The sequence below is a fragment of the Lepus europaeus genome, chromosome 8, assembly GCF_033115175.1.
Source record: "Lepus europaeus isolate LE1 chromosome 8, mLepTim1.pri, whole genome shotgun sequence".
NCBI lineage: Eukaryota > Metazoa > Chordata > Mammalia > Lagomorpha > Leporidae > Lepus > Lepus europaeus.
In genome coordinates this window covers 114,998,180-115,025,512 of record NC_084834.1, presented here as the reverse complement: position 1 = coordinate 115,025,512, position 27,333 = coordinate 114,998,180, and the positions used below count along the sequence as shown (strand labels likewise).

Genomic DNA, 27,333 nt, shown 5'->3' with positions numbered 1-27,333 from the left:
GGGTCTAGAACAAAGGACAGAGTCATTATTAGAGGAGCTAAGAAAGGTGCTGTCTAAGCTACAATTAAGTTTTCTGATTGAGAGGCAAATAGAACCTGATAGAAGGGGCTTGATAATAATCTGGTGGGCTTTAGGCCTTGTAAGTTAAGAGGCCCAGACCTATCTATCTCTTCACATGGGGTATACCCTAAGGGAGGTGTGAACCTCCTAGGGGAAGGCACTCTGTTGACTTTCATTACTTGGCTGGCCTGGGAGGAGAGCTGGCCAGGTAAAGGCAGGGGGCATCTCTAACAAGAAATTTACAGTTCTGCCTGCAATGTTGCTGACCCTACTTGACCATCCCCTCAGCTGCAGTGGTCACTTTGGAAGTTGGGCTGAGTGAAGGGCTTTTCAGCTTGGAGCCAATAAGATCTGTGGCTCTGACCTGGGCATCCTTCGACTCCAGGGTAGGTCCATTTCCAGTGATCCAACTCTTGGCAGAGCTGCCAGGGCTCTTCACAAGCTGACTTCTGCTGAAGCCCAGGCTTACCACATTGAAAGCCACTGCAGTGGACTGGCCTGTTGGGTCTCCTTGAGGGCAGATCACTGTACAGATCAGCCATTAATAGGCCTGCCACCCATTGCTTCTGATGCCTAGCTTTCTTTTCCTCCTGATTTGTGTTCAAGCAGACCAGAGGATTCAAGTCAAGGGAGTGCCCGTATCCCATCTCTAATCTTCGGTGGCCTGAACTACAAGTCTATAGTCACAGGCATGTTCTGTAGTAGTTTTTCTAAGGTAGACAATGCCCATGAGGAAAATTATATTCTCACTTTAAAACTTTCTTTCCCTTTTGTCTGAAAGGGAGGTTTTTTCTACTTACTGTATACTTCGCTGATGGCGAAGTGAATCTAGCTATGAGATTATTATTTAAATTCTTATCTTGGCTATGCTATTACAGAAAATTGTTAGCCATCTCTTTTATAAGGTCTAAAGATTAAATTGTGCGTCCTACAGATTCCTTCATAATAGAATTAGTTTCCTACCTTGAAGAGAATAGAGAAATGAAAGAATAAGTTGGGCTTAGAATAGAGAAATGAGGGAGCAAGTCCTAGATCACTTGCTGACAATAGCAATATTACATGAATACTTAGCAAACCGTTTCAACCATTAGATAACAACTTAAGAAAACATTTACCAGAAGGTTCAATGCCTTCTATAAATTTTAAGAATCATGTATTTGAAAACACCTCTTAAATATCTAACATGGTGTAGTTTGTTTAGCCAGTAAACTTAAGCACAACCATATAAAATGTTTTTAGTTTCTTTCTACTAACACGTTTAAAACATATGATACACAGATTTAGGTCACACAAATTAAAATGTATCTTTGATTGATTTTAGCGGCTTAAATTTATGGACAATCTTATCTATAAGCCATTTAAAATAAAACTCTTAATAAAATTTCCTATGTGGACATACAATATGTACACACATATAACATAGCATAATAGACCAATATAGCAATTTTAATAATAGCTTTTAAAATCTTTAACTCTTTTTGTAGATTGCCAATTGATTTGAATTGCTTTTTGTTTTTAGATTACTTTAACACATTGCTTTAACAGAGCATCAGAGTTTAATTCTATGTCAAAGAGAAATTGAGCTTCCTGTGATCTTTTGCTGTGAGGTTTCCTTCCTTTACCTTCTTTCATATTGGTGACCATGTTTCTGTGTTTCTGTGTGTAACACATCTTTAAGCATCTTTTGCAGGGCAGGATGAGTGGCAACAAATTCTTTCAGTTTCTGTTTGCTATGAAAAGTCTTAATTTCACCTTCATTCACAAATGAGAGCTTTGCAGGATATAATATTCTGGGCTGGCAGTTTTTCTCTCTTAGTACCTGGGCTATATCTCACCATTCCCTTCTAGCTTGTAGGGTTTCTGATGAGAAGTCTGCTGTGAGTCTAATTGGAGATCCTCTGAGAGTAATCTGACGTTTCTTTCTTGCACCTTTTAGAATCTTTTCTTTATGTTTCACTGTGGTGAGTTTGATTACAATGTGTCGTGGTGAGGATCTCTTTTGGTCATGTTTATTAGGGGTTCTATAAGCTTCCTGTACTAAGATGCCTCTGTCCTTCTCCAAACCTGGGAAATTTTCTGCTAGTATCTCACTGAAAATGCCTTCTAATCCTTTCTTCCTCTCCATGCCTTCAGGAACTCCTAGAACCCAAATATTAGGTTTTTTATTAGTATCCTGTAGATTCCCGACAATATGTTTTAGATTTCTAATTTCTTCTTCTTTTCTTTGGTTTGCCTGTTTCCTTTCCTGTTCTCTGTCTTCTAAGTCTGATATTCTCTCTTCTGCTTCACCCATTCTGTTTTTAAGGCTCTCTAATGTGTTTGTCATTTGATCTATTGAGTTCTTCATTTCATTGTGGTTTTTTGTCACTATCACAGTTTCATGTTCTACTAGTTGTTTCATTTCATTTTGATTCCTCCTTAATATTTCATTTTCACGAGAGAGATTTTCTATCTTGTCCACTAAGGATTTCTGTAGTTCAAGAATTTGTTTTTGAGAACTTCTTAATGTTCTTATCAATTTTTTGAGATCCGCTTCTTGCATTTCTTCGATCTCATCATCTTCATAATCTTGAATTGGGGTGTCTTTTTCATTTGGGGGCATCATAGTGTCTTCCTTGTTCTTGTTAGCTTGGTTTTTGCGTTTGTTGTTTGGCATGTTGGAGATATTTGGTTTCTTCACTGTGGTGTTTTTTCTTGTTACACTATGGCTCTATATTAAGTGGACTGTCTGCTTTCAGTGGAGCCTTAGAGGCTTGAGATGAGTGTGGACTGAGAGCTGTGTTTGGTTCCTCAGGGTTGAGGGTGTGTCAAAGATGACACTCCCAGGTTAGGCGTGGTAAATCTCTCTCTCTCTTTTTTTTTTTTTTATTCAAAAGGGAAGTAATTCCGCACAGCTGAATGTAATTGGAGGTAGTTAGCAGGCGAATGATATACCCACAGGAGCCAGAGATCAGAAGCTCTTTCCCAAGGACCACACAGGGAATCTCTGCTGCCCTCGGTGTGGGCTCCAATTCTCCTGCAGTCTCCCACTGGGTTGCCAAGTTAGATGCTAATCTCCTGTTATTTCACCCCTCCCCCCAGAGTCAGGTTTTTCTGCTAGGCTCAGGGCTGGTGCAGACCTGAGGTCGCCCTGCTTATGACGTATGTCCAAAATGGCGCCTGCTCTTTGTCTTGCTCGCCTTTGAGGGGTGAGCGGAGAGAGAGAAACTCGTGTCCGTATCGATCACTTTTTCTTTCTTTTCCTCTCTCTCTTCTAGTTAGCCTGGTGAGCCCTTCCCCACGCAGTTTCAAGCCTCGTTCCCTCTAGCCTCCTCTTTCTGCTTGCCCGCTGGTGTCTCGGGCTATCGAGGTTCGGCTCACCTCGCGTTCCAGCGCTGGTGCGTTGAGTCTGCCGCTGGTGTCCCGAACTTGGGCTTCCACGCTCTCCACGCAGGTCCACTGTGAATCACTAGTTCCGGAAGAGTCTCCACTGCTGTTTCTTCCCCTACTCTTCCTTGACCCTGCAGTATCTCCACTATTATTAACCTGTGTGTCTTGCTGAACTATCAATGTGCTCCCTTCCTATTCCGCCATCTAATTATTTTTATGGGAATGGCTAACATTTCATTAAAATAAAGAAGCAAGCATCAGCTCACCTCACAACCACTGACGGCCTATTATTGCCTGCGAAGATCGTGGTATCCGCATGCAGAAGTCACCAGCCATCTCGCATACATCCATGCCCTTGTACATACATGTGCATCCCATAGCATTCCCATTGGCACCGCCATGACCAGCACGGAAGTTCAGCCAGTAGACACTTGTTCCCTGTGTGCCCACTGCCCTCCGTCCAGTCATGCTTCCAGCACAGCAACCCAAGAGACCCTATAAAGTGGATTTAGATCCCATCACCCCTTCACTGTAAACTGTCCAGTGGCTTCCCCCACCAGCCAGAGTAGATGTCAGAGTTCTCCCTGTGACCTGCACAGTCCCTTGTCCCATAAGTCTATCCCCTCTGACCTCTTTCTTACTTGCTCTGCTCCAGCCATGTTTGACCACCTCAGTGTGTCTGGCCTCACAGGTGCTGTTTCCTCTGCCTAGAAATCCCCGATCATTCATTTCCCTCCCTTCTTCCATCAGATCTTTAGCATCATCATAACAGCCAGGTCATGCCTGACACTCTATTAATAAAGATCGTAATGCATTTGGCACAACAGTTAAGGTACCTCCATCCCATGTCAGAGTACCTAGGTACAGTTCTGATTCCAGCTTTCCACTAATGTGCACCCTGGGAGGCAGCAGGTGATTGCTCAAAAATATGGGTCGCTGCTACTCACTTTGAGAGACCTGGATGGAATTCCTTGTTCCCAGCTTCAGCATAACCAAGCTCTGACAGTTGTAGGCATTTGAGTTATAAACCAGTGGATGTGAACTCTGTCTCTTTCTTTCTCTCTGCCATATATATATATATATATATATATATATATATATATATATACAGTTTTCCCACCCCAACACTTCCTATCACTTTCCTTTGCTTTATTTTTTTCTTCTTATCCTTAACACTTCTTAATGTCTAATAGAATAGATATTCTTATTTTTATACTATTTATTGCCTTGTTTAGTCTTTCCTACTAAATACAAGCTCTGTGAAGGCACAGATTTTGATTTTGTTGGTGTCTTGATTGATAACTTCTGTATCCCCAGCATGTAGAATAGGAGCTGGAACAATAGTAAGCAAGCTATAATTCTCATTTGAAATGTAGGAATAAATAACCATGTTGTCACTGATACTAAACATTTATTAAGCCCTGTCTTATACTTTGTAAAGTACTTAAGTACCTGTGGTCATTTTCTTTTTGTCAGAGTATATCTTTGATGGGCATGCATTTAACCTAGCAGTCACTAAGCCCACGTGCCACACTGCAGTGCTTGGGTTTAGTTTCCAGCTCCCAGTTCCTGCTAATGTACTCCCCAGAGACCCATATCAGAGAAATGGACGGTTTGACTGGCTCCCAGCTTCAGCCTGGGGAGTGAAGCAGAAGATGAGCATTATTAACAGTATTTTCTCACAGATTTGTCATCATAACTCAATAGGTCAGAATAATATCTGGGCAAGAGCAACTAACTGTGAAAGTGTATGACGATAGTGTTGGGGACAGTTTGCATGCAAGTCTATGTTATTTTTTTGTAATTTTTCAACAATGGCTGTGTCATGGTGGAAAGGGAAAAAATATCTGATAAACATGGATTAAATCCAGTCCTAAAACTTACCATCTGTGCATGCTTAGAAAAACTACTTACCTTGACTCCTTTCATTGCTAACAGGAAGAGGAATACACCTCCCTGAAGGTTGTTGGGTGTACTAAGCTAGAAAATGTATTCAAAACATTTAGCACGGCTCCTGGCATGGTAGATAGCAGATAATTTCAATAAGGTACATACAAAAATCTTACATCTTAGCTTATTATCTTACATGATAAGGCCAATATGCTTTCCTGTGTATTAAAAATTTCCTCTGTTTACAAAAGTAGAATATCCTAACCAGGAGAAAGCCAAAAATATAAATGGATCAAATTGCAAAACTAATATAACTTCACATGGCTGATAGTCTGTGGCATTTCACCATCTCCAGAGACCACATGTTCTAAATGAATTCTGAAAAGAGTTAGATAATTTCATGACTGGTAATATTAATGCTTCTTTTTCAAAATGTGGTATAATCACATCTGCTGCCACCAAGTGATATCCGTGGGGGTCTGGCAGTCCTGCTTCTTTGTACGCGAGGCACTGCGCAAGTAGCCGAAAGGCACTCACAGTGCTGTTCTGGTTTTGGCTTTCTTATTTCCTCTATCAGGCCCTTGGGAAGGTTCCCGAAGGCCTTCATCACTGACCTTGGATTTCAGTGAAGCCTGGAGGATGGGGAGAAAGAATGTCTCAGTGTTCAGCCAAAATACTGTATGTTGGAATGAATGCAGCACAAAGAAATGTTTGTAAGGGAGAAACCACGAGCATGAAAGGGAGAACATATTTTAGGGAGAAAGGAAAAAAAAAAAAAAAAGAAAACCCATGCACTTTATGAGTACAAAGCAAGTGTTTCTTTAGCTGTGAAGTTAATACTCAGGTTGGATAGTTTAAATTATCTTAACTATTACATCTTTTTTAGAAGATGCCCATCCCACATATTTCGTAGTTACCAATAAAAATACTTCACTAGAATCTTTTTATAAATTCTCTATTTAATACAGCAAAATAGTAAAAACATGGAATGTCGAATCAGGGGATGCCAACTTTCTATTTGTAGGATTATGATTCACTTATTATTTAACCCTTTGTTTTCTCATCTTAAATGTTAGGAATTCATGTAATAATTTCCACACATTTTTGGTCACAATTAAATGAAATAATAGTGATAAAAATATCACAAAATGTATGGCACTATACAGATCTTGGTCATTTTTAGCTGTTTTCTATGAGTATATCCCACAAACTATTACCTGTAATAACCTCCAAAGTAATATTTATGCTTTTCAAGGCAGATTGAAAGAAAAAGACTTTAAGCAAAATAAAATAAAATCATAAGAATGAAATAAGCTATTGACAGTAAATTTCAAGGTATTAGAAAGTTAAAATTTTATTTTGGAAATAAGATTGTGAGGAAAAATTGTTTTAAATTGCTATAGAGAGAGATAAAGAGGGAGAGAGATGTAGAGAGATCTTCCATCTGTTGATTGATTCTCCACTATGGCTGGGGCTGTGGCAGGCTGAAGCCAGGAACTTTGTACATGTGTCCCCTGTGGATGACAGTGGCTCCACACTTGGGCCTCCTTCCACTGCTCTTCCCAGGCCGTCAACAAGGAGCTGGCTAGGAAGTGGAACAGCTGGACATGAACCAATGCCCACATGGGATGCCAGCATTGCAGCACCTGCATTATCAGCTACACGACAATGCCAGCCCCTCCGTGAATGTAGCCTTTGAGTATAAGTAGTTACTCAAACTTATTTTCTTTCAGGCAGTGACCTTTTCCTGGTCCACAGCCACAAAAAGCACCTAATAACATGGTTTTATTAAGCTAGCATTGTCATCAAGTAAGATTCAATAGCACTATACACCGAGATAGTGTCATTTCACTTCTCTCTTGCCGGAAGATAAAGATACACTCTTACAGTGTATAATATGGACTGGAGTTTTGCCAGTCCGTGACTCCTCCGTGAATCTAGATATTTCTTCCCAGTATACAGCAATAAGACGAGTGCTTTCCTGGGCATCCAGGACAGCATGTATATCACTGGTGCTTGTTCTGCCCGAAGCTGCCATTGAGCAGAGCCCTTGGGAGTCTGACCAAGCAACAAATGGAAGGGAGGGGAGGGGAGATCAGGGACAGCTTTTAAAATCGACTTTTATTCTGCTTAAAGTCAAATGGAATAGGATGACCTGCTTGTAGACATCTCTCTGTGGCACCAATCCAAGGAAGTCAGTTGTGTATTGATCCCCAACATTAGGATGTCTGTATTAAACTCGGTTCTGTGGATGTATTTCATGACAAATGGGGCTTCTTGAAAACCACTTGTATCCGTGTGAGTGCTTCATAACAGTATATTTGCTTAAAATATGGTTGTTTTGAGATAGGGTCATTTTGAGGAAAAGGAGGGCTTTGTATTCTCCCTGCCAATTTCCTTGTGAGTTGGGTAGTGGTTTTTGTAGTGCTTTGTTCTGGTCTATTAACTGTAGGAACTCTTAGGTGTCCTGTTTGCTTTTTCCTTCTGTTGAGTTTATCCCTTCCATTACGAAACTTCCCTTCTTCTGCTTCCTTGACCTGTCCCTCGTTTTCATATCTCCTGACTCGGGGCTTATTTACTCTTAATCAGATATAAGAGTAAAGGCTAAGGAAAAAAAATCTTAACAAAGCAAATGCTGGTATAAAACCCAGACTCGGTGAACTTGGAAAGGTTTCTTGATGGAGCTGGCATTGAAGCTAAGCCTTAAACAATGAATAAATAGAGTTGGCCAGGTAAAAATGGGGGGTAGGGACTCTGTACAGCATGTGCAAAAGCCCCAAGGCAGAAAGAACTGGGACCTGGTAATTGTGTGTGGTTCAAAGAATAGAATTAAGAGATAAGGAATTATTATAAAGGATCTGAAGAGAGAAACTTGGAAAGGGCTCCACAGATAAGGAAAAAGAGTTCTGATTTTGTTTGGAGAGCAGACACAAGCCAGTTAATGATTTTAATTAGGTAAGTAATATAGTTTGATTTTTTTTTTATACTGAGAATTACCTCTGGACAATTGAGGAGAATGGTTTAAGTAGGGTAATTTTAGGGAGAAAAAAGGAGAACATTAATTTCTACTATGTACTAGGTACTGTATTGTTAAATACTTTTTGGTAGAATACTGCAGATTTGAAATCTGAATGATGTAAATTGAGCACAGTGATCCATATGGAAAGTCTATGCAAGATAAATATATTCAAAATTGGTAATTTAGAGTCCCAGCCAGCAAAGCTCTGGTGGAAGTGCCCCATTGCTCCTGGTGTATGATTTGTGCACCTGAGACAGTAGACTGTCTAAACTTCACATCGCCATGTGCAGCCATGTGGTTCTGTCACAGTAGAAGTGATTACTGAACAAATCTTTCTCATTCCAGAGAGTTATATGCTAATTAAAATATCTAACTGAAGAAATGTGTGTGTGCTTAGAAAGCATTCTGCCAGTACCTGTCATTCTTGAGTAGAGGAAAAAGACAGTTGAAAATCAGAGCTTGTTTTAAAAAAGCTAATTTCTACTCTAGTTCAGAGATTTTCTGAACAAGTTAACTTGAGCGTAAGATTATTTAACTAATAACAGGTAACTGCTGTGCGTCTCCATTTTCGCATGTTCAAACGAAAAACACAAGAAGAGTTTTCAATGCTTTGCTTGAAAGAAAAACTTTGCTCATTATCAATGAACAGATTATAGTCCCTGTCAACAATTAAGTTACTCAGAATCGTCCCTGCAAGAGTACAAATGAGAGTTGGCATTATTTAAGTTGAAGGAGTCAGAGAAAATACTTGAAGTTGGCTTTTAACTATTGCTTAACCACTCTCAAGTAGTATGAAGTCAAAAAGAATCTTTCATCATCTGGAAAAATTTGCATAAAAATGTGCTTACATCCCAGCAATAACATACAGACTTTTATAAAAAGCTAGTTCCTAATAGTGCTAAATATTTAATTTTCTGTTTTTAAAGATCAATTTATTTATTTGAAAGGCAGAGTTACACAGAGGGAGAGAGGGAAGCGAGACAGAGAAAGAGAGAGAGAGAGAGAGAAAGAGAGATCTTCCATCTGCTGGTTAACTCCCCAAGTGGCCACAACAGCTGGAGCTGGACAGGAGCCAGGAGCTTCTTCCGGAGTTCCCACATGGGTAGAGGGGCCCAAGTACTTGGGCCATCCTCCACTGCTTTCCCAGGCACATTACCAGGGAGCCGGTTCAGAAGTGGAGCCGCTAGAACAGGAACTGGCTTCCATATGGGATGCCAGTGTTGTAGGTAGCTGCCTTACCCACTATGCCACAATGCTGGCCCCTAAATATTTAAATTCCAAGCTATTATCATATTTTCTTATTTTGATATCATATTTTCTTAAGCATTTTATTGATTTTGTGTGATACTAATGTATTAGTCATTTTATTGTTTACATTTTTAAGCATTCAACCACACTTAATATTGTGCAACATGTTATTAAATTGAATGTTTGGATTGTGACAAATATTTCAAGTAAGTCATTTTATTTTATGAATCTGGACTTTTAATTCTGCAAAAAATAAATATTGAAAAAATAATAGTATTTTCAACAGTTAAAATCCTGTTTTAATCATCCATTCATGATGTTTGGTTGAACTTACACTGTTATGATTGAAGGGAAAAAGAAAAAAAAATAGATGGATTTCAAATTAAAGAAGGAGAATCATAAGACATGCCAGTTTGGGGATATAGTATATTCCAAGAGGTAGGAAAAGAATACTTTGTGCCACTTCTCTGAACTCTAAATATAAATAGAACATTTACATTCACATCAAGATGAATTACATATACGGAGAAGAAGGAAAGCTGAGAAGAGAGGGATTAAAACATGAGAAGCAGCGAGACCAACAGCAAACAGCATCCCTTCAGTAAATGCTACACTTCCAGTGATTCAAAGCTCTAAAAATTAATACCACATTCCCTGCCACCACTATCCTGCTTTTTGGAGCTTTATCTACACTGGCACACCAGGTAGAACCTGAGGCCTCTTTGAGACAGCAGAGAGTTGAGTTATATAGGAAGTAGACAGTGAATGACCAATAGCTGGGCATATCACAGGACTTCCCCACAGCTCCTGAAACCTGAGTTATCTTGAATCAGAACAGAGCCGGGCCCCTATAGTTTATTAAGTAAGTGAGTAAGTGAGATTGAGCGTAGATTCCAGTCTTTCTGCTAGGAATGCAGCATGTGTATGTGTGTGTGTGTGTGTAGGACTTATATATCCCCACATCCCAATGATGAAATATGAATATACTTCCCCAGAAAGGTGACTCTGCAACATGATTATTTCCCTAGTATGGTTAGTATATTTCTTGAGTACTTTACAGGTTAATTGACCTCTTAATACCTGATCAAAGAACTTAACATCCTTTATTTGAAATTTGGAATACACTTTCCCATTTTAAAATTTTTGTTAGAAAATAATTTAAGGGCATAGTTATTTATACTCTATATTAGTTGATATCAAATTTGAAAATTTCATTAAGGTGAGTCAGTTTCAAGGGCATCTAGTTCCATCAGTGAGCGACTCTAATATATGTTAAGGAGACGACTTAGAATTTCTCTTTAGTGTTTAGCTTGTGAGAACTTTGATTCTTTTCCCTTTTTGTTGTTGTTTTATTTTGTCTTCTCTTTCCCCTATTTGCTACATATTTTGAAAGTCCATGAGAAAATGGAATTGATCAGTGCTCTGTTGATCCCCCCAAATTTGGAATCCATGCAGTTTTTTCATAATACATTTCTTCCATAAATGTTAAAATATATTTATTTTACATTATATATTTGAAAGAGAGGAAGAGCTCCCATTTGCTAGCTCTCTCCCCAGTTGCTCGCCCTGGCCAGGGCTGGGACAAGCCAATACCAGCAGACAGGAACTCAGGCTAGGACTCCTGTGTGGGTAGCAGTGACCCAATGACTTGAGCCATCATCTGCTGCCTCCCAGAATGCACATTTGAAGGAAGCTGGAGTCGGGAGCAGAGCTGGGACTTGAACCCAGGCGCTCTAGTGTGGAATGTGGGTGTCCCAAATGGCTGTTTATTCCCTGCAACAAATGCCTGTTCTCCCTGTGAACTTTCTGAAGGTCCCTGTACTTCATGTAAAAAGGATATTTTATGTAATTCCTTTCCTTCCTATTCCAAGTCTGAAAATTCTAAGGAGAGGGCTTAAAATTTTAATCCTCTAATTGTCGAAAAGGCTGCAAGCATTAAGCAGCTTATGGAGGGCTCGAGTTGTGCTGTTTGTTTCCTGTGATTTGAGTAAAGAAGAGCCACACAAAAGCCTGTGTTTGGCAGTGATCAGATGGCTGTTCTGGCACTCAAGGGGATCTCTGATACCTTGGTATTGGTTGATTTTTGGCACCATTAAAATGAAAATGAGGTCAAGGACCTCTGATACATTGAAGTTCTTTGAACTGTCAACTGAAAGTGGTTTCTTTTAAAGGGTTAGGACATCTTGAGGTCCTACTGAGAACGAGCAATGGAAGAGATTTCTTCTGACTTTTCTTTCAGGAATCTCTACCACAGGACCCCTGGGCCTGGGCAGCACGACCACCAGTACCACGCTCCGAACCACAACGTGGAACCAGGGCAGGAGCACCACACCATCCGTGCCCGGCAGGAGGAACCGGAGCACCAGCACCCCCTCTCCAGCTGTCGAGGTGCTGGATGACGTCACCACACACCTTCCATCGGCGTCATCCCAAATGCCAGCTCTGGAAGAGAGCTGTGAGGCTGTGGAAGCCCGAGAGATCATGTGGTTTAAGACCCGCCAAGGACAGACAGCCAAGCAGCCGTGCCCTGCGGGAACTATTGGTAAGTTCATCCCGGAGCTAAGCTAAGGACCTCTTCTGCCTTTGGCTTCATTTTCTAGGACCCTTTCCTTTACTTTGCTTTTTGTTTTGTTATAGGTTGGTTGGTTGGTTTGTTTTGATTATTACCTATTTGGTAACTTTACAATTGAGTGCATGTTGGACTCAGATGAATTACAATGCAAAATTTGAAAACGCATCTGAAGCCACACATGAGAATTTGGTGCGATTAGGAGGGGACTGGTTGATTCCACACAGAGCATCAGGTCTCCCGGTCAAGGCATAGTTAGGCGCAGGTGCTGGCCCCTGCAGAGTGTCAGCTCCCCGGGGTGAGTCACTTGCAGGCTGGGAGTTGGTCTCATGTTTGTCACCCACTTTGTGGTAACCAATTGCAGAAAATGAGGTCGAGTATTTCTGTATTAGAAGATCGCTGAAATAGCCTAAAACTGAACAAAGGAGAAAGTCGATTATACCATTAAGGAGTTGGCCTCTGGTGGTCAAGGGCTCTTAGCATTGTTAGGGAGCACGCTGGCATCAGGCACCCTCCTGCTGGGTCCTGCCTCCACCAGACAGAGTTTTGTCTCCTCCAGGGAGGGTGAAAAACTGAAGAACTCTCTGCTTGCTGTATTAAGAACATGATTTGTCAATCAAAGATACATTTTAATTTGTGTGTAATATACCCAAATGCTAACTGTCTTCTTAGTTACCATATTTGAAGCAGAAATAGCCTGATCCATGTAACATGTGAGAAACAAGTATTGTTTGCATGAAAATTGGTACCTAAATGGAATACACAAGAGATGCCACTCTGCATTCTGAGGGGCCTGCTGATTGAGTGTTACTGATTCCATTTCATTAAGGACAAAAGATTTCTTAAGGCAAGTCAAATACAGATATATCATTCCAATTCCAATGTGTGAGGGCAATTCAAAATATTCATGGGAATTATAATTAAAAGGTTAAACTTATTTTGATGCAAAAAAATTTTGATATCCATACTTCAGAAAGTTTATGGGAGAAGCATATTACAAAAAAAACCATGTATGGACTCCAAAATGTTTTGCATCAAAATTAACCTATCCTTTAAAATTTATTTTCCTTTGTGTTTAATTTGAAAGGCAGAGAGAGCTAAGGAAACTGACATAGTGAGGGAGAGAGCTCTTGCATCCACTGGATTACTCCCCAAATGCCCACAGTAGCCAGGACCAGATCACACTGAGGTCAGGAACTTGGAACTCCAACCTGGTTTCGCACATGGGTGACAGGGACCCAGTACTTGACCCCTCACTGCTGCCTCACTGTGTGCATTAGTAGGAAGTTGGATCCCACGTGCAGGTGGGTTGTTTCCACCATGGAGTTCATTGTGAGAATTTTGCAGAAAAAGGCTGTGCCTGAGTTGTTGTTTTTAAGATTTATTTATTTATTTGAAAGGCGGAATGTTGCCGTTGAGTTCTCCACAATGTTGCAGTGGGTTCGTTTCTGAGAAGAGCAGCGTGGTGGGGGCAAGAGGCGCGGAGTCAACACACAGACCCCGGGAGTCGGGTGAAAGCAGGCTTGAGGCGAGCAGCCTGCAGACTCATTTATTACAGTTGGTACAACAGCTTATATAGTCAAGACCAGCCAATCTGGTCAAGGGGCGGTCTATACCCCAACCAATCACAGCCTGTTGCCAGGCAGTTTCCACAGCCATCCAATCACAGCCTGTTGCCAGGCAGTTTCAAATCCATCCAATCACAGCCTGTTGCCAGGCAGTTTCCAGAGCCAGGTGGGTTTCAAAGCCATTCCTGACTAACTGACGCTCACTTGCCAGTGGCCACCTTCGCATGGCCTTCTCATTCCACTACAGCGGAAGATTTATTTATTTGTTTGAAAGGCGGAGGCAGAGAGAGAGAGAGAGGTCTTCCATCTGCCAATTTACTCCCCAAATGGCTGCAACAGCCAGAGCAAAGCTGATCCAAAGCCAGGAGCCTGGAGCTTCCTCTGGGTCTCCCACATGGGTCCTGGGGCCCAAACACTTGGGCCATCATCTACAGCTTTCCCAGGCGATAGCTGGGAGCTGGATCGGAAGTGGAACAGCTGGAACTGGAACCAGCACCCAAAGGGGTGCTAGCACTACAGGTGGCATCTTTCCCCTCCGTGCCACAGCAGCGTCCCCTGCGCCTGGGTCTTACAGCCTATACAAACCTTTTTCAGGGGCAGTAAGAAGGGCAGGAAAGGAAATTCCAGTTGGAGGAAAACTATGCTGTCTTTGGGAAACATTACGGTTTTCAAATTGGGGTCTGCTGGTTAGGGAGTTTAGTTAATGAAGCTGGAAAGGTAGGCAGTGCGCACTCTGTAGTGGATTCTGGAAAGTCAATGACAGACATGAAACAGAGGACAGCAGTGGTAGACTAAGGTTTCAGAAAGAAACAGCAGCAGCGTGGAGGAAGAATCTGACGGAGTGAGGAGAAGGTGGCGAGGAAGGCTTTGCAATAATCCAAGGTATCCCAGAATCAGCTGAGAAGGGTAGCATTAAGATGAAGGTGTATACAATAACTGGTAACAAAGTTTGCGTTAAAGCCCCTTTCCCAGTTTTCCCAAAACAATAATGACACATTACTGTAATGCAAAGTGCTTTCAGATTTCCCAAATCCTCACAATAAATGTCTGAAGTCAGGACTGCTGTCCATCGCTTAAAGTTGAAGGGAGAAGAGATCAGCATTGTGGCACTGTGGGTTAAGCCACCTCCTGAGATGCCAGCATTGGAGCACCAGTTGGAGCCTGATCCGATTCCCTGCTTACGTGGCTGGGAAGGCAACAGATGACCCCAAGTCCTTGGGCCCCTGCCACCCACATGGGAGACCCAAATGGAGTTCCAGGCTCGTGGCTTTGGCCTGGCTCAGTCCTGACCATTGTGGCCATTTGGGTAAACAACCAGTGGATGGAAGATGTCCTCTCTCTCCCTTTCTCTGTCACTCTACATTTCAAATAAATAAAAGAATAGCAAATTAAAAAAAAAAATGATGAAGGGACTGAGGCCCAGAACTAAGGGGACAGAGCAAATAAGCAGATCCCAGACTATTTTCCAATTTCAATATCTCAAAAAACTTAGAAGTAAATACCCTCCCTCTTTTTCATAAAGGGATATGGAAGATTTATGGATATGTTTCAACATTTTGCTGAAAAAAAATTAAATGTGCACTTTTATTAAAAACCAAGGTACCTTCTCATCTTCCCACACCTTCCTGTAGAAGGGTGTTTCAAAAAGGTCATGGAAGATGGAGTTAAAAGATAAGTTGAGGGCTGGGCATTTGGCTGGGGTATGGGCATGCCTGGGTTTGGGCTCAGGCTCTGCTTCCGATTCCAGAGAATAGCAGGGATGGTGCAGAAGAGATCGGGCGCCGTCAGGGTGGTATGGCCGTAGACAGGGATGGTTCAAATACTTGGATGGCTGCCATTCACATGGAACACCTGGATGGTGTTCTGGGTTCCTGGCTGAATTCACAGGCTGTGTAGAGAGTAAAGCAGTGGGTGAGAGGGCTTTGTGCTTCTCTCTCTGGTTTTCAAATGAAAACTTAACGCAAAAAATAAGTTGGGGCAGGCATCGTGAAGCCGCAGGTTAACCTGCCACCGGGGCGCCCTGCATCCCTTGTCAGAGTACCTGGGTTCAAATCCCACCTTGCTGCTCATACACCCCCTAGGAGGCCGCAGGGGGTGGCTTAAGTACTTGGGTCCCAGCCACTCCCATGGGAGACCCCTATTGGGTTCTGGCTTCTTACTTCAGATTATTTGGACCCAAATGTTCTGGGCATTTGTGGAGTGAAACAGGGCATGGGTGATTTCTCTTTTTCTCTCTCTTCCTTTTGTCCCTCCCTCTCTCCTTCCAAATAAAAAAAGGAAAGAATTTTTTAAAAGGATGGCTTTAGGGGCCGGTAGTGTAGTGTAGCAGGGAAACCCACCTCCTGGGACACCAGTTTCCTAGATGGGCTCTGTTTCGTGTCCCAGCTGCTCCACTTCTGATCGAGCTCCCTGCTATTGGCCAGTGAAAAGCAGCAGAAGATGGCCAGGGTGCTTGGGCCCCTGCCATCCATGTGACAGACCCAGAAGAAGCTCTTAGCTTCTGGCTTCTGCCTGGCCCAGATCTTGCTGTTCCAGCCGTTTGGGCAACGGACCAGCAGATGGATTTTCTTTCAGTTTCTCCCTCTCTTTCCATAACTCTTTCAAATAAATAAATCTTTTTCTTAAAAAAGCCTGTTTTTTGTTTTTTGGTTTTTTTTTAAAGAATCAGCTTATTTGGATATAAACATTTTGGAGTCCATGCACGGTTTTTTTGTAATGTGCTTTTTCATGAATTTTCTGAAGATTCCTTAAATGCATGGATTGCAAATATTTTTGCACCAAATAAATGTGCCTTTTAAACTCAGTTTTCCATGAATGTTTTGGATTACCCTCATACCATGGAATTTGGGATGATACATGGATACTGGACTTTCTCTATCAAAATTAGTAACACCCGACAATATCCCTAATACTGATAGAGTGATACCTACTGCATTCCTTTTAGTTACATATTGCTAGTGAATAATGCAAATGTTTTTGTCCTCCTCAAGTATTATGTAGATCAATGTGGGTAAGCAAAAGAAAATCAGAATATTTCTGCCTTAAAAATGGTGACTAAGAAGATGGCTAACATTTAGGAATATTGTGAATCATGGCAGAAATCATGAAATGATTCCCATCAAATGTAGCTTCCAGCATGTGATTTAAAATATTGAATATTTCTTCTTGTTGCTCTACTTTTCTCCGATGCCAAGTGCTTACCAGTCACTACATCTAGTGTCTTGATAAACATTATCTCAATTGCGTTATCCCTTTTTTAACCTTCATTCATATTTAAATAGCATGAATGGGAAGTCATTCTGGGAAAAATGTCTTTGGATATTCCAACAGCTGTCTTTGCCTGGTTATTTAGGTGTGTCCACTTATCTATGCCTTGCTCCTGATGGGATTTGGGATCCCCAAGGCCCTGACCTCAGCAACTGTTCTTCTCCTTGGGTCAACCATATAACACAGAAGGTAAGTCTTGTGACCATCAAGGAAAGTGTAGCAAACCTGTATCCTCTGGTGTTGATAATTGCATAAAATTCTCCCATTGTTATTGAGTGTTAGGTTTAATGATGACCTCTTATGTGCTAAGTGCTAATTCAGCAATTTAGTTGTTTTAAAGTGCAAATTCATGAGCTTGCAAGTCAGGTACTATTGCTTATTATAGTATCCCTGTTAAGCATTCCTATGGTATTGTCAACTACAGATAGAAAAGTCCAAGAGGCATTAAAAATCACGCAAGCAAATGTGTGTAGCATGCATACAGAAGGATTTTCCTGTGGGAATAATTAGAAGAAAAACGGGCTACCTTTGTCATCTTGAGTCGTTGGGTAAATGTTCTGTAATCTCATCATTTATCAGTGTTGAAAGTTTGCACGTGTGTGACAGAGCATCTCGGACTCCGGTTTGTAGGGCTTATTTGGTTGCAATGTGTTGGACATTTTTATTATTAATGCACTGTGGGGCTTTGAACTGATTGCACTACAGACACAGAGCAGATGTGCCTTCATGCCAACAGGGCCATGGGGTGAATCCTTATTATCACAATTTCTGTGGATTTACGCTCTCCTGTAAAGGAGCGTCCGTCTACGGCACATTAGCTGCGCTGAGGAATTTCCAGGAGAGATTTTTCCTGAGAAATATCACAGATGATTGCCTTATTAAAAGCTCGCCTCTGCCGCTCGAAGTCTTCTGTATTTGTTTTTAACCAGGCTTGTCCTCAATAATACACTGGATAATAATCCATCAGTATCCGCCCAGGAGATCATCTAGCAGATGAGCCACAACCATCTCTTTCCACTCAGTCGTGGGCGACGGTGGTTCGTGGACTCCACCTGCATCCCCACACTTGTTGCTATCCATAATGATGCTGCTCTAGTCTCAGCATTGTTCCTGCCAGGGGTTTTACTTTACATCCTTTGATTTTCTTACAATGCAGCTCAGACCCCAGGGCAAATAACTCGTACTGGATGTGATCAGATTAAGCGATCAGTAGCATATCTTCTTACATTAGCAACTTAAAAAAAAAATACTCCCGAGAAATTTAGCCTGGGGTTAATATAAATTCAATAATAATTCACCTAGAAAGCTCAGTGTTTTCATGGTAATTCCTGAATATAGTTGAACTGTTTCATTATAGAAATTGCTGGATGACTTTAGCTGATAATGATATTTAATTCCTTTCTTTCCTCTGAAGCCCTGCTAATCTTAGCACAAAAGAGATCATTCCTTTCACAGTCGAGAGACAGCTGTTGCCCATTTGATTTGTAGATGGAGTGTCTTTGTTTTGTCATAAATATATCCTGTTCTTCCAGGATATTTCTGTGTAATCCTGGAGAGTCTATAAAATTATGTTATACTGTAATTATATGAAAGTTAAAGAACTTAGGCAATTAGAATGTATGATAATACCTTAGACTGATTATTCATAATTGCATAAAATCTTGAGAACTGTAACAGGAAGCTTGGGAGCACTTGGAATCAGCTTTCGAACGCCCCCAGATGAGTAGGGGAGATCATGTGATGGCTGGGTCCTTCATGGAGACATCATGCTCGGACGCAACATTGGATAAACTGAATATGTTAGGGCAACCTTATTCCCCACCCTCACTCGCCTCTACTGTCTCTCTTCAATCTTCCCATCCTTTTACCTGGCTGTGCCTCTTGAATCTCCAGACATTTATATGGCTCACTGAGTATGGATGAAAGTGGATCAGGTTTCTTTACAGCAAAGCGCCATCACTTAAAATTATTAGCATTGTAAGTGTTAGGAAAAGAGATGCAGATTGGTGCCTCCTTACATGGGGCACCAAGATGTTAGGCAAAACGGCGCAGAATAGAGAGGGGGGCTGGGCCTTTTTATATTTTAGGAGGGCTAGGGATGGGGGTGGGGTAGGGGACTGCAGGCAGAAGGGAGTTCCTGGAACTGGGCGGGGCCTTGGGAGCTTGGGAAAGAATGCAGTGTGGGGTATGGAGGCAATAGGGTGTGAGACCCAATTGAGATTCAAGGGCAAGGAATATGTTCCAGTGTTTATCTTTTGGGCAATGAGCAAGAGTGGCTGAGGCTTACGTCCCTGTTCTATCAGTAAGCCTTCAACAGAGGATCTGACAGCACTGTACACAGAGCTGTTTGTAATATTCTCTCTGTCCTCCCCAAAGCATCTTCCACAGAATCCATCCACTTCCATCTCCTGCCTCAGTCCCAGAGTCCCAACAACAAGCAGATGGAACATAAGAGCAGGACTTGTACCCAGTGACACTGGGCAGCAAAGGCAGGCCACACACCAGATTGAGCAGGAACCCAGAGTGGAGGGGAAGAGCTGCTCCAAGCCCCAGCCCTGGGTGATGCCAGGTGGAGTGACCAAAAGTGGGAAGCACAGTGGCCTTGAGAGGATGGATGACCTGTGGCCAAGGGACACAGCCTGGTCTCAGGCGAGGGATCTAGGGGATGAAGTACCATGACCTCACCTGCCTTCTTCCTCTGTCCACCTGCCAGCCATCCCATCGGCCACACCCAGCCAGAAGCCCTGCAGAAAGGATGCAGGAAGGTGCGGGTAGCAAGTGGCCCGGAGCTAGCAGGAAAAGGCACCAATTAGTACACAGCTTTTTCTGTCCCCTCCTGCCTCCTTTCTCTTCCATCTGTTTCTTCCCTTCTCCCATTTCCTTTTTCTCCTCCTCCCCTCCTGCCTCTCCACACTTCTCTGAATTTTTTTCTGCCATGCGCAAAAAGTAAAGTGAAATAGTTGTCTTTGCTCATTCGGTCCATTGTCTCGCCCTTCGCATCACTCTATAAATTTCTAACGTTTAAAGCAAAGGAGTACGTTGGGCCCCAGGGAAAATATAGTAGAAAAACCAACACTGTCAAGTTTGTTGTTGTTGTCATCATGTGAAAAGGTGATTTTCCTTGAAACGGGGTGGGGTGGTTCCCTCCTTGAGAGTGGATTGTGCGTGGATGAAGGGAGAGGCTGTCTCAATCCCTCCAGGCTGCAGTAAGGAAACACTGAAGAGTGAGCAGCTGATAAACAGAAATTCCCTGCCGGCAGCTCTAGTTCCAGAGGCTGGGGAATCCAAGACCAAGCTGCAGGCAGATTCCTTATCTCGTTAATTAACCTGCTTTCTGGCTCCTGGGGAAGGGGCCAGCTTATCAGGGCTGGGCCCTAAGGACCTAATCACCAACCTCAGGCCCCACCTCCTAACACTCTCACTCTGTGGGCTGGGTTTCAGCACAGGAATGCAGGGGGACACAACCACTGAGCAGGTAGCAGCTCTAGGATTCATAGTGCCCGGAGCACATCCCTGGCCTGAAAGTTTTGATAGTTGAGATGTGGTGAACATTCATTCCTCTCTGGATCACAATTTCCCCAACTGTAAAATGGGGTTGAGCATTAATTTCTTTATTCTTTTGAAGATTTATTTATTTGCAAGGCAGACAGGGAGAGGCAATGAGAGAGGGAAGGATTTTCTATCTGCTGGATCACTTCCCAAAGGGCCATAAAGATCAGGGCTGGGTTAGGCCAAAGCCAGGAGCCAGGAGCTTTTTCCAGGTCTCCTATGTGAATGCAGGGGCACAAGCACTTGGGCCATCTGTCACTGCTTTCCCAGGCACATTAGCAGGGAGCTAGATAGGAAGAGGAACAGCTGGGACTTGAACCAGTGCTCTTATGGGATGCTGGCCAGGTGGTGACTTAACTTGCTATGCTGCAGTGCAAGCCTTATAAACATTAATTTCTTTATCAATAATATTTGCTCACTTTATCTCTGCCCAAGGTAGACAGCATTTGTACATAAATCAGTGAATCAAGATGCTTACTTTAGTTGGAAAAAAGCAAATTTAATTTACATTTTCCTTAACAAATGAAATGTTTTTTCTTTGTTGGCAGTCAGGCCAGGAGGGAGAAGAAGACAAAGACTCTTGATTACTTCTGCCTTGCAAATAATTGGGGGTACTTATATACTGGAGAAGTTAAAGAATAAATTCTGTGTGACAACAAAGAGAGGGTTACATTTTCCTAGAGAAAAATGGAAGTTTTTAAAAGTCAGAAAATGATGAAAGAATTCATTGCACACTAGCCAGAGTACTTTCATAATGATGATATTCAATAAAAAGCAACATTTGTATAGAAAGAAAAAAGTAAAAGTTGTACAAAAAGAGACATTAATTCTGGCGATGGGAGGGGGAGAGAAAGCTCTGGGTGGGAGGAATGCAAAATGGATACGAAAATAGGAAGAAAGATAAGTGGATGGGTGAATGGAAGGAGGGAGAGGGAAACCAGTCTCCAAAATACAGTTTCAGCTTTTATTGAAAGCCAGTAAGTTGACTCAGAGCCCTGCCTCCTGAATTACATGTAGCAAAACATCCCATTTTTCACCTTTCTTAATGGCTACAATAAAAATGATAGTCTCTGCCTTCAGCCCGATCTCTGCCTTGGACTCAGTTTTTAACAGGGTGTTTGTATTTCCTATTTTGCACGCCTTCCAAGGATTCATTGCACTTTCTAATGTCGCCAGTCCTTTTTTCCACTTAAGATTCGGTGGTATTGCCGTCCTGAATGGCTGCCTAGTGATTTACCTGCCAAGTGAGCCCTGCTTCCTGCTGCATTACTCAGTCCAACTATTGTGGGGGAGAGGACAGCCTGAATTGTCCCAGGGAATAGTCCGTCTCTGTTTCTACCAAACCAAAGTGCATTTTCTTTTGTTTGTACACAAACTACTGACAGATTTCAAGATAACGCAAGGTTATTCCTGCATTTTCTAAAGAGGAAGGATGTAGAGATCTAGAAATGATGCTGTGCTTTTACAGTACAAAATAAGCCAGCTATCTGCCCTGGAAGACTAGGTTGAATCCTGTCTCTTATATGTTAATTTCCCCATTTTAACGTTCTTTTATCTAGTAGGGAATTAAAGGAAATTGTTCCATAATTTCATCACAGATTCTTGTGGTTTCCAAGACTTTAGACTTATTTATCCTACCTCCCATTGTAGACAGAAGCATTTTGGTTTTTGTTGTTGTTTAGAGATTTATTTATTTATTTGAAAGGCAGAGTTACAGAGAGAAAGAGAGAGAGAGAGAGAGAGAGAGAGACAGAGAGAAGAAGAATCAGAGAGAAGAAGAATCAGAGAGAGATCTTTCATCTGCTGGTTCATGCCCCAAATATCCTAAACATCTGGAGCTGGGCCAGTCTGGAGCCAAGAATCCAGAGCTTCTATTGGGTTTTCCATGAGGGTGACAGGGGCCCAAACACTTAGGCCATTAGCAGGGAGCTGGATTGGAAGTAGCTGGGACCCCAGTCAGTGCCTATATGGGATGCCCACACTGCAGACTTAACCTGCTATGCCACAACGCTGGTCCCATTGTGTGTTTATATACAGTTATTGTGAAACAGAACTTTCAAATAATTGGTAGCACTGAGTAATTCCATGAATTGTTTTGCCCTCTGATTAATGGTTGATGTAGGAAATCTCATAAAGTCTGAAAGTCGATATCAAGGAAAAATGTTTTTACCACAGCCAGATTAAAATATAAGCAGTCAGGCCCCCATCAACATTGTTACCCTAAACTGAAGCAGCAGGATTTCCCTCCCCCATTCCAATCTTAGCTATAGTCTCGCCATATCAACGCAGGCATTATTTCACTAATCCTCACAAAACTCATCAAATGTTTCAGTACGTGTGTGCGTCTTCCTGAGAAATAATTTTAGTACAGTTTTGAAAAAGACATGTTAGAAACAGAAGCTCTGCTAGGCTCCCTGGACAAACTGTTTCTGTCCTCTGCCTCTCTCCACCGAAGACTGCAGGCAGAGTCAAGGTAGGGGTAAGCTCATCATTGTCAGGATGCCTGGCGCGAGACAAATACGAGGCTCAGCCAGAGAGTCACTCCAGAAGGCTGTGGAAAGAAGGCCGGTGCAGGCAGTGGGGAATGGTGGGCCTGATCTGAGTACAGGTTACAGTGGTTGTGGGAGGATCCAGTTACCACCCCACCATCGAGTTCCACCAACAAGAATCCCGGGGGTGGCCCCGCACCCTCCACTCATGCCCTGCCACAGCTGGTGAGCCCCAAGGCCTGCAGGTACAGTGGGCAGGTCGCTGGCTCTCACTTCACTCTCACCGCACCATCCAGTCACTTCTTGCCCCAGTCCTTCTTCTCACCTGATCCCCTTCGTCCCTTCTCTCGAGTTTGAGTTCAAATACGAACCCAATTGGACCACTCTTTAGACCCTCTCCTTTATTCTTAACACAATTCCCCAAATCTTCCCCCTGGTGACTTTCTCTGCTCCTGGTGTGAACTCCAGGTGCAGTACCTCTGTGCAGTTGCCCTTCCCCACCACATCCCAACCTAATTCCTTCTTTCTACTTCCTCTCCTCTCGAAGAAACCATCCAAGTCCAATTTTGAAACTTGCTGGGAAAAAAATATACGGCCAACCTTAGACTTTGGTTTAGACACAATTGGGTAAGTAAAGTGATTATGATTTATAGAGCTGAGATTCCTTATGGGGTGCTTCCTGAAGACATGAATGTAAAATCAGGTTTTGAAGAAGAAAAATGAATTAGAAAAATCGGGGAGCATATTGGAGTTTAGTAACTGTTTCGTGACTTAGCAATTCAAACTTACCTGCAAAAACTGTTGTCAAAAGAGACCAATAGTCTGTCCTTTTTACTCTTTTAAAATTGCAGTTGAAATCTGGAGAGACAGCTGCTAACATTGCCAGAGAGCTGGCTGAACAGACAAGAAATCATTTGAATGCTGGGGACATCACCTACTCAGTGCGTGCCATGGACCAACTGGTAGGCCTCCTAGATGTGCAACTCAGGAACTTGACCCCAGGTGGAAAAGACAGTGCTGCCCGCAGTTTGAACAAGGTAAGGACCTCAGTGGATGTATCTTTAAAGTTATAACACAATCAGTGACACTTCTTAGCTTAATTTTTTCTCCTTAGAATCAGATTGTTCTAAAGAGAGTGGATAAATTCCATTCACTGCACTATTTCATTATACTAAAGGCACTATCTGGCTTTTAATCTAAAGAAACAATAAATCATAACCTCTCTATATACATTTTGATTTTATGATTCCATTTTCCAAAGCAGTTGTTCTGGTTTTTATGCAAAATTATAATAGGATTGATTAATGTGGATTAATGAAATTGTTTTTTTTTTTTTTCTTCCAAACCTTTATGTCAGAACATTGGACAATAAATTAAGTGTCTAATCAATATGTAGGAATTTAGAGAATTGCAATAAGAGAATATTAATAACCCAATACAGATAATTTTATAGTATACAAGTTAACCTAATTAGTATTATTTTTAAAAATTCATGGAACAAGCAATTTTTAATTTTAACTTCCATTTGGTTTTTAGATTACTGAGATTTCACATCATAACCATTAAAAGTTTTAAAACTTAAGTGTATTTCCATAAATATAAATTGTAAGCAATGAAAATGATTCTTCAAGTTTCAGGAAAACACATTTTATGAATTTTTGTTCACATTTACATAAATAAAATGTTCCATCTACATAAATTATAAACAAGCTAAACATTTTATTGATATAAAATGTGAAATCTACTTTACATATTTATAAGGAAATCAGTTATTTATGAAATAAACCCCCACATGGTGAATCGATCTTATGGTAGAAAAATATGAGAATGCTGCTATTGATTGACACGTGTTCCCTGAGTAGCATTTGTGTAGTAGAGATGCTCAGTAATTGAAAATGAGTTTTAGGGCCTTGAATAGCATGATAGTCTTACTACTTAAAGATAGAATCTGACAGTGACAGATTAGTGGCCCTCCATGGAATTCACTAAAAGAATATTCTACTTTAGAATTTAAAACAAAGACTTTGCAGAGTTGCCTTTTAATATATTTAGTCCTCTGTCTCATTGGGGTAAGAATCTCACTCATCAAAATGGAAAAAAAAAAATCTAATAATGATTGTTCAATATAGAAAAGCCAGATAGTTGATTGGGGAAACATTTTCCCTTGCAATTTCATCTTTAGAAAACAGGTACAGTTTAATCCATTAAGATATAAACTATTAATGTGTTTTTCTTACTGAACATAAAGGAATTATTTTTGTCGTGTGTGCCCTGATAGAATCATTAGGAAGACCCTGATAGAATATTGTCCACAGCTGCCAACATAATCTGGGTGTGCTGTGATTTTAATGTGTTACTACCCAGGCCTGCTGGATCCTAGGAATGCATATTGCTTTTAGCTGTTGTTACCATAATGCAATGAAAGTGGTGATTTCTGTTAATGTTACATATCCATAACATGGCTTGTTATAGCAATACTTTGTATCGTTATCTAAAAATAGTGTTGATGTCTGACATTATCAGGTAGAGTTGGCAATTAATGTCACATTCTAACTGGCTACAGCTAATGAGCTTGCCTACCCTGAATATCCAATAACTACATAATGGGCAAATTTCCATTTGTGAAGCTTTTTAATGCTCTCTTTTGTTTCCCATTTGGCTCTTTTCAATTGTTTATATCATATGGTCGTCATATGTTAATTTGCATGATGGGGTACCGAGAAGGGGTGGGGCAAAGGGTACCCATGTGCTTGCTGGCTTGCTCCCCTTTCCTGTGGTTCCTGCCTTCCCTGAAGCAGTTATAACCCATCAGATCTGCAAAGTCAACTTGGTACAAATCAATTGTGCTCCACATTGACATTCTGGAGAGCTTAGAGTCCTACAAACCATGATGTGAGTCAGTGATGCAAGTGACAGCCCTGGCAATTTGCTTGCACTCATTCCTCACTTAATTCTTTAGAGGAGTAACTGCTCTCTGTGCGATGAAGAATGCATCAGTTAGAATTGTAGGAGTATTAGCCTCACAGAAGGCTTCAGAGTGACTGCTTCTGAAATCTGGATAATTTTCTTTTGCAACAATCAAGGCTACTGAAAGGCAAAAAAAAAAAAAAAAAAAAAAAGGAGAAAATCCACAATCTGGCTTATAAAATCTTGGGTCATTCATTTAACCATGGTGAATAAACTATTATTTCATTTTAGCACCACCAAAAAAAAAAAAAAATGTGGGACTGAATATGAACCACTATCAATCCTTTGCCTAGAAAAACATCATTCTGTTTGCAAACAAACTTATTCCACCAAAGTTTCTAAAATGCATAATTTTTTTTGGCTGAAACTGTCTAAAGATTTTTTTAAAGTGGTGATATAGCAGGAGATTAATCACATTCTTTTAATCTGAAGTTATTTATTTCTTCATGGTTTCTTTTTTTCCACCTTAGAATCAAATAGTTATAATGAATGGGCATTTCTATTTTCCTGATAGATAGAACTTTTTATTTGTATGAACCAATATATGATTTGTGGTACTCATTAATCATCTATATTATTTGAAAACCACAAATAATCTATGATCTTTAAAAAATAGATTCCAAACTTTGGACATCATTCACTTTTAATTTCATGTATATCTTTTCATTTGTGGCCCATCAGTTAATAAGTAGCCTGATGTGAAATGGATCATTTCCAATGGATGTGGCATATTGATTTTGACTAATGTCTACTAAATGTATTCAAAGGTCTCTCTCCATCGTTAACAGCTTTATCCCATCCGGTTTTCGCTCGGGTTGTTCTGACAGGGTGCCGGCTGCTCTTGTCAAGCCATTGCCTCCATTCTGCTACCGCTTAGCTTTCATGTTCTCCTAGAAGGTAGTGGACAACAAATTAAGGTGTTTTGTGTAGATGTGTTCTTTTATTTTTCTTGTTTTCTCCTGTTACTAACTTGTTTTTTCTATTCTGTGTTTAATCTGCTGTCTTAATGGATTCAGCTTCAGAAAAGGGAGCGCTCTTGCAGAGCCTATGTCCAGGTACTTTCTGTGTTTTATGTCTTACGTTATTGAATTGTCTTTGTTGATGATAGCACGTGTGGACTTCTGATGGAAAAAGATCATGTTCTATCATCATTCTGGTCGATAACTGAACTAAAGGGGCTTCAGGGTGGGAGTGCAGGGTGGGGATGGGAAGACATGTAAGAGTGTGTGCTGAAAAGAAATTTCATACCCAATGCTCTGTGAAACAAGGGGACACAGACTAAGAAGGAGGTACAACTTGAGGTGTGCACATGTTGATCATCTCTGAGAGGTGAGTTCT

At 41.3% G+C, this 27,333-nt stretch overlaps 1 protein-coding gene across 18 annotated transcripts in view; it reads left to right on the top strand.

The window, feature by feature from the left end:
• ADGRL3 (adhesion G protein-coupled receptor L3) overlaps window positions 1-27,333 on the top strand; it is a 486,726-nt gene that overhangs the window by 298,475 nt on the left and 160,918 nt on the right. For 7 of the 18 annotated variants that reach the window (XM_062199284.1, XM_062199276.1, XM_062199277.1 and 4 more), the window contains 4 exons: window positions 11,826-12,128; window positions 17,076-17,179; window positions 23,880-24,065; window positions 27,012-27,050. In XM_062199284.1, coding sequence (XP_062055268.1) covers window positions 11,826-12,128; window positions 17,076-17,179; window positions 23,880-24,065; window positions 27,012-27,050 — 632 coding nt within the window. The remainder of the gene's footprint in view (window positions 1-11,825; window positions 12,129-17,075; window positions 17,180-23,879; window positions 24,066-27,011; window positions 27,051-27,333) is intronic. The other 11 variants (XM_062199280.1, XM_062199273.1, XM_062199278.1 and 8 more) reach the window with 3 other exon arrangements.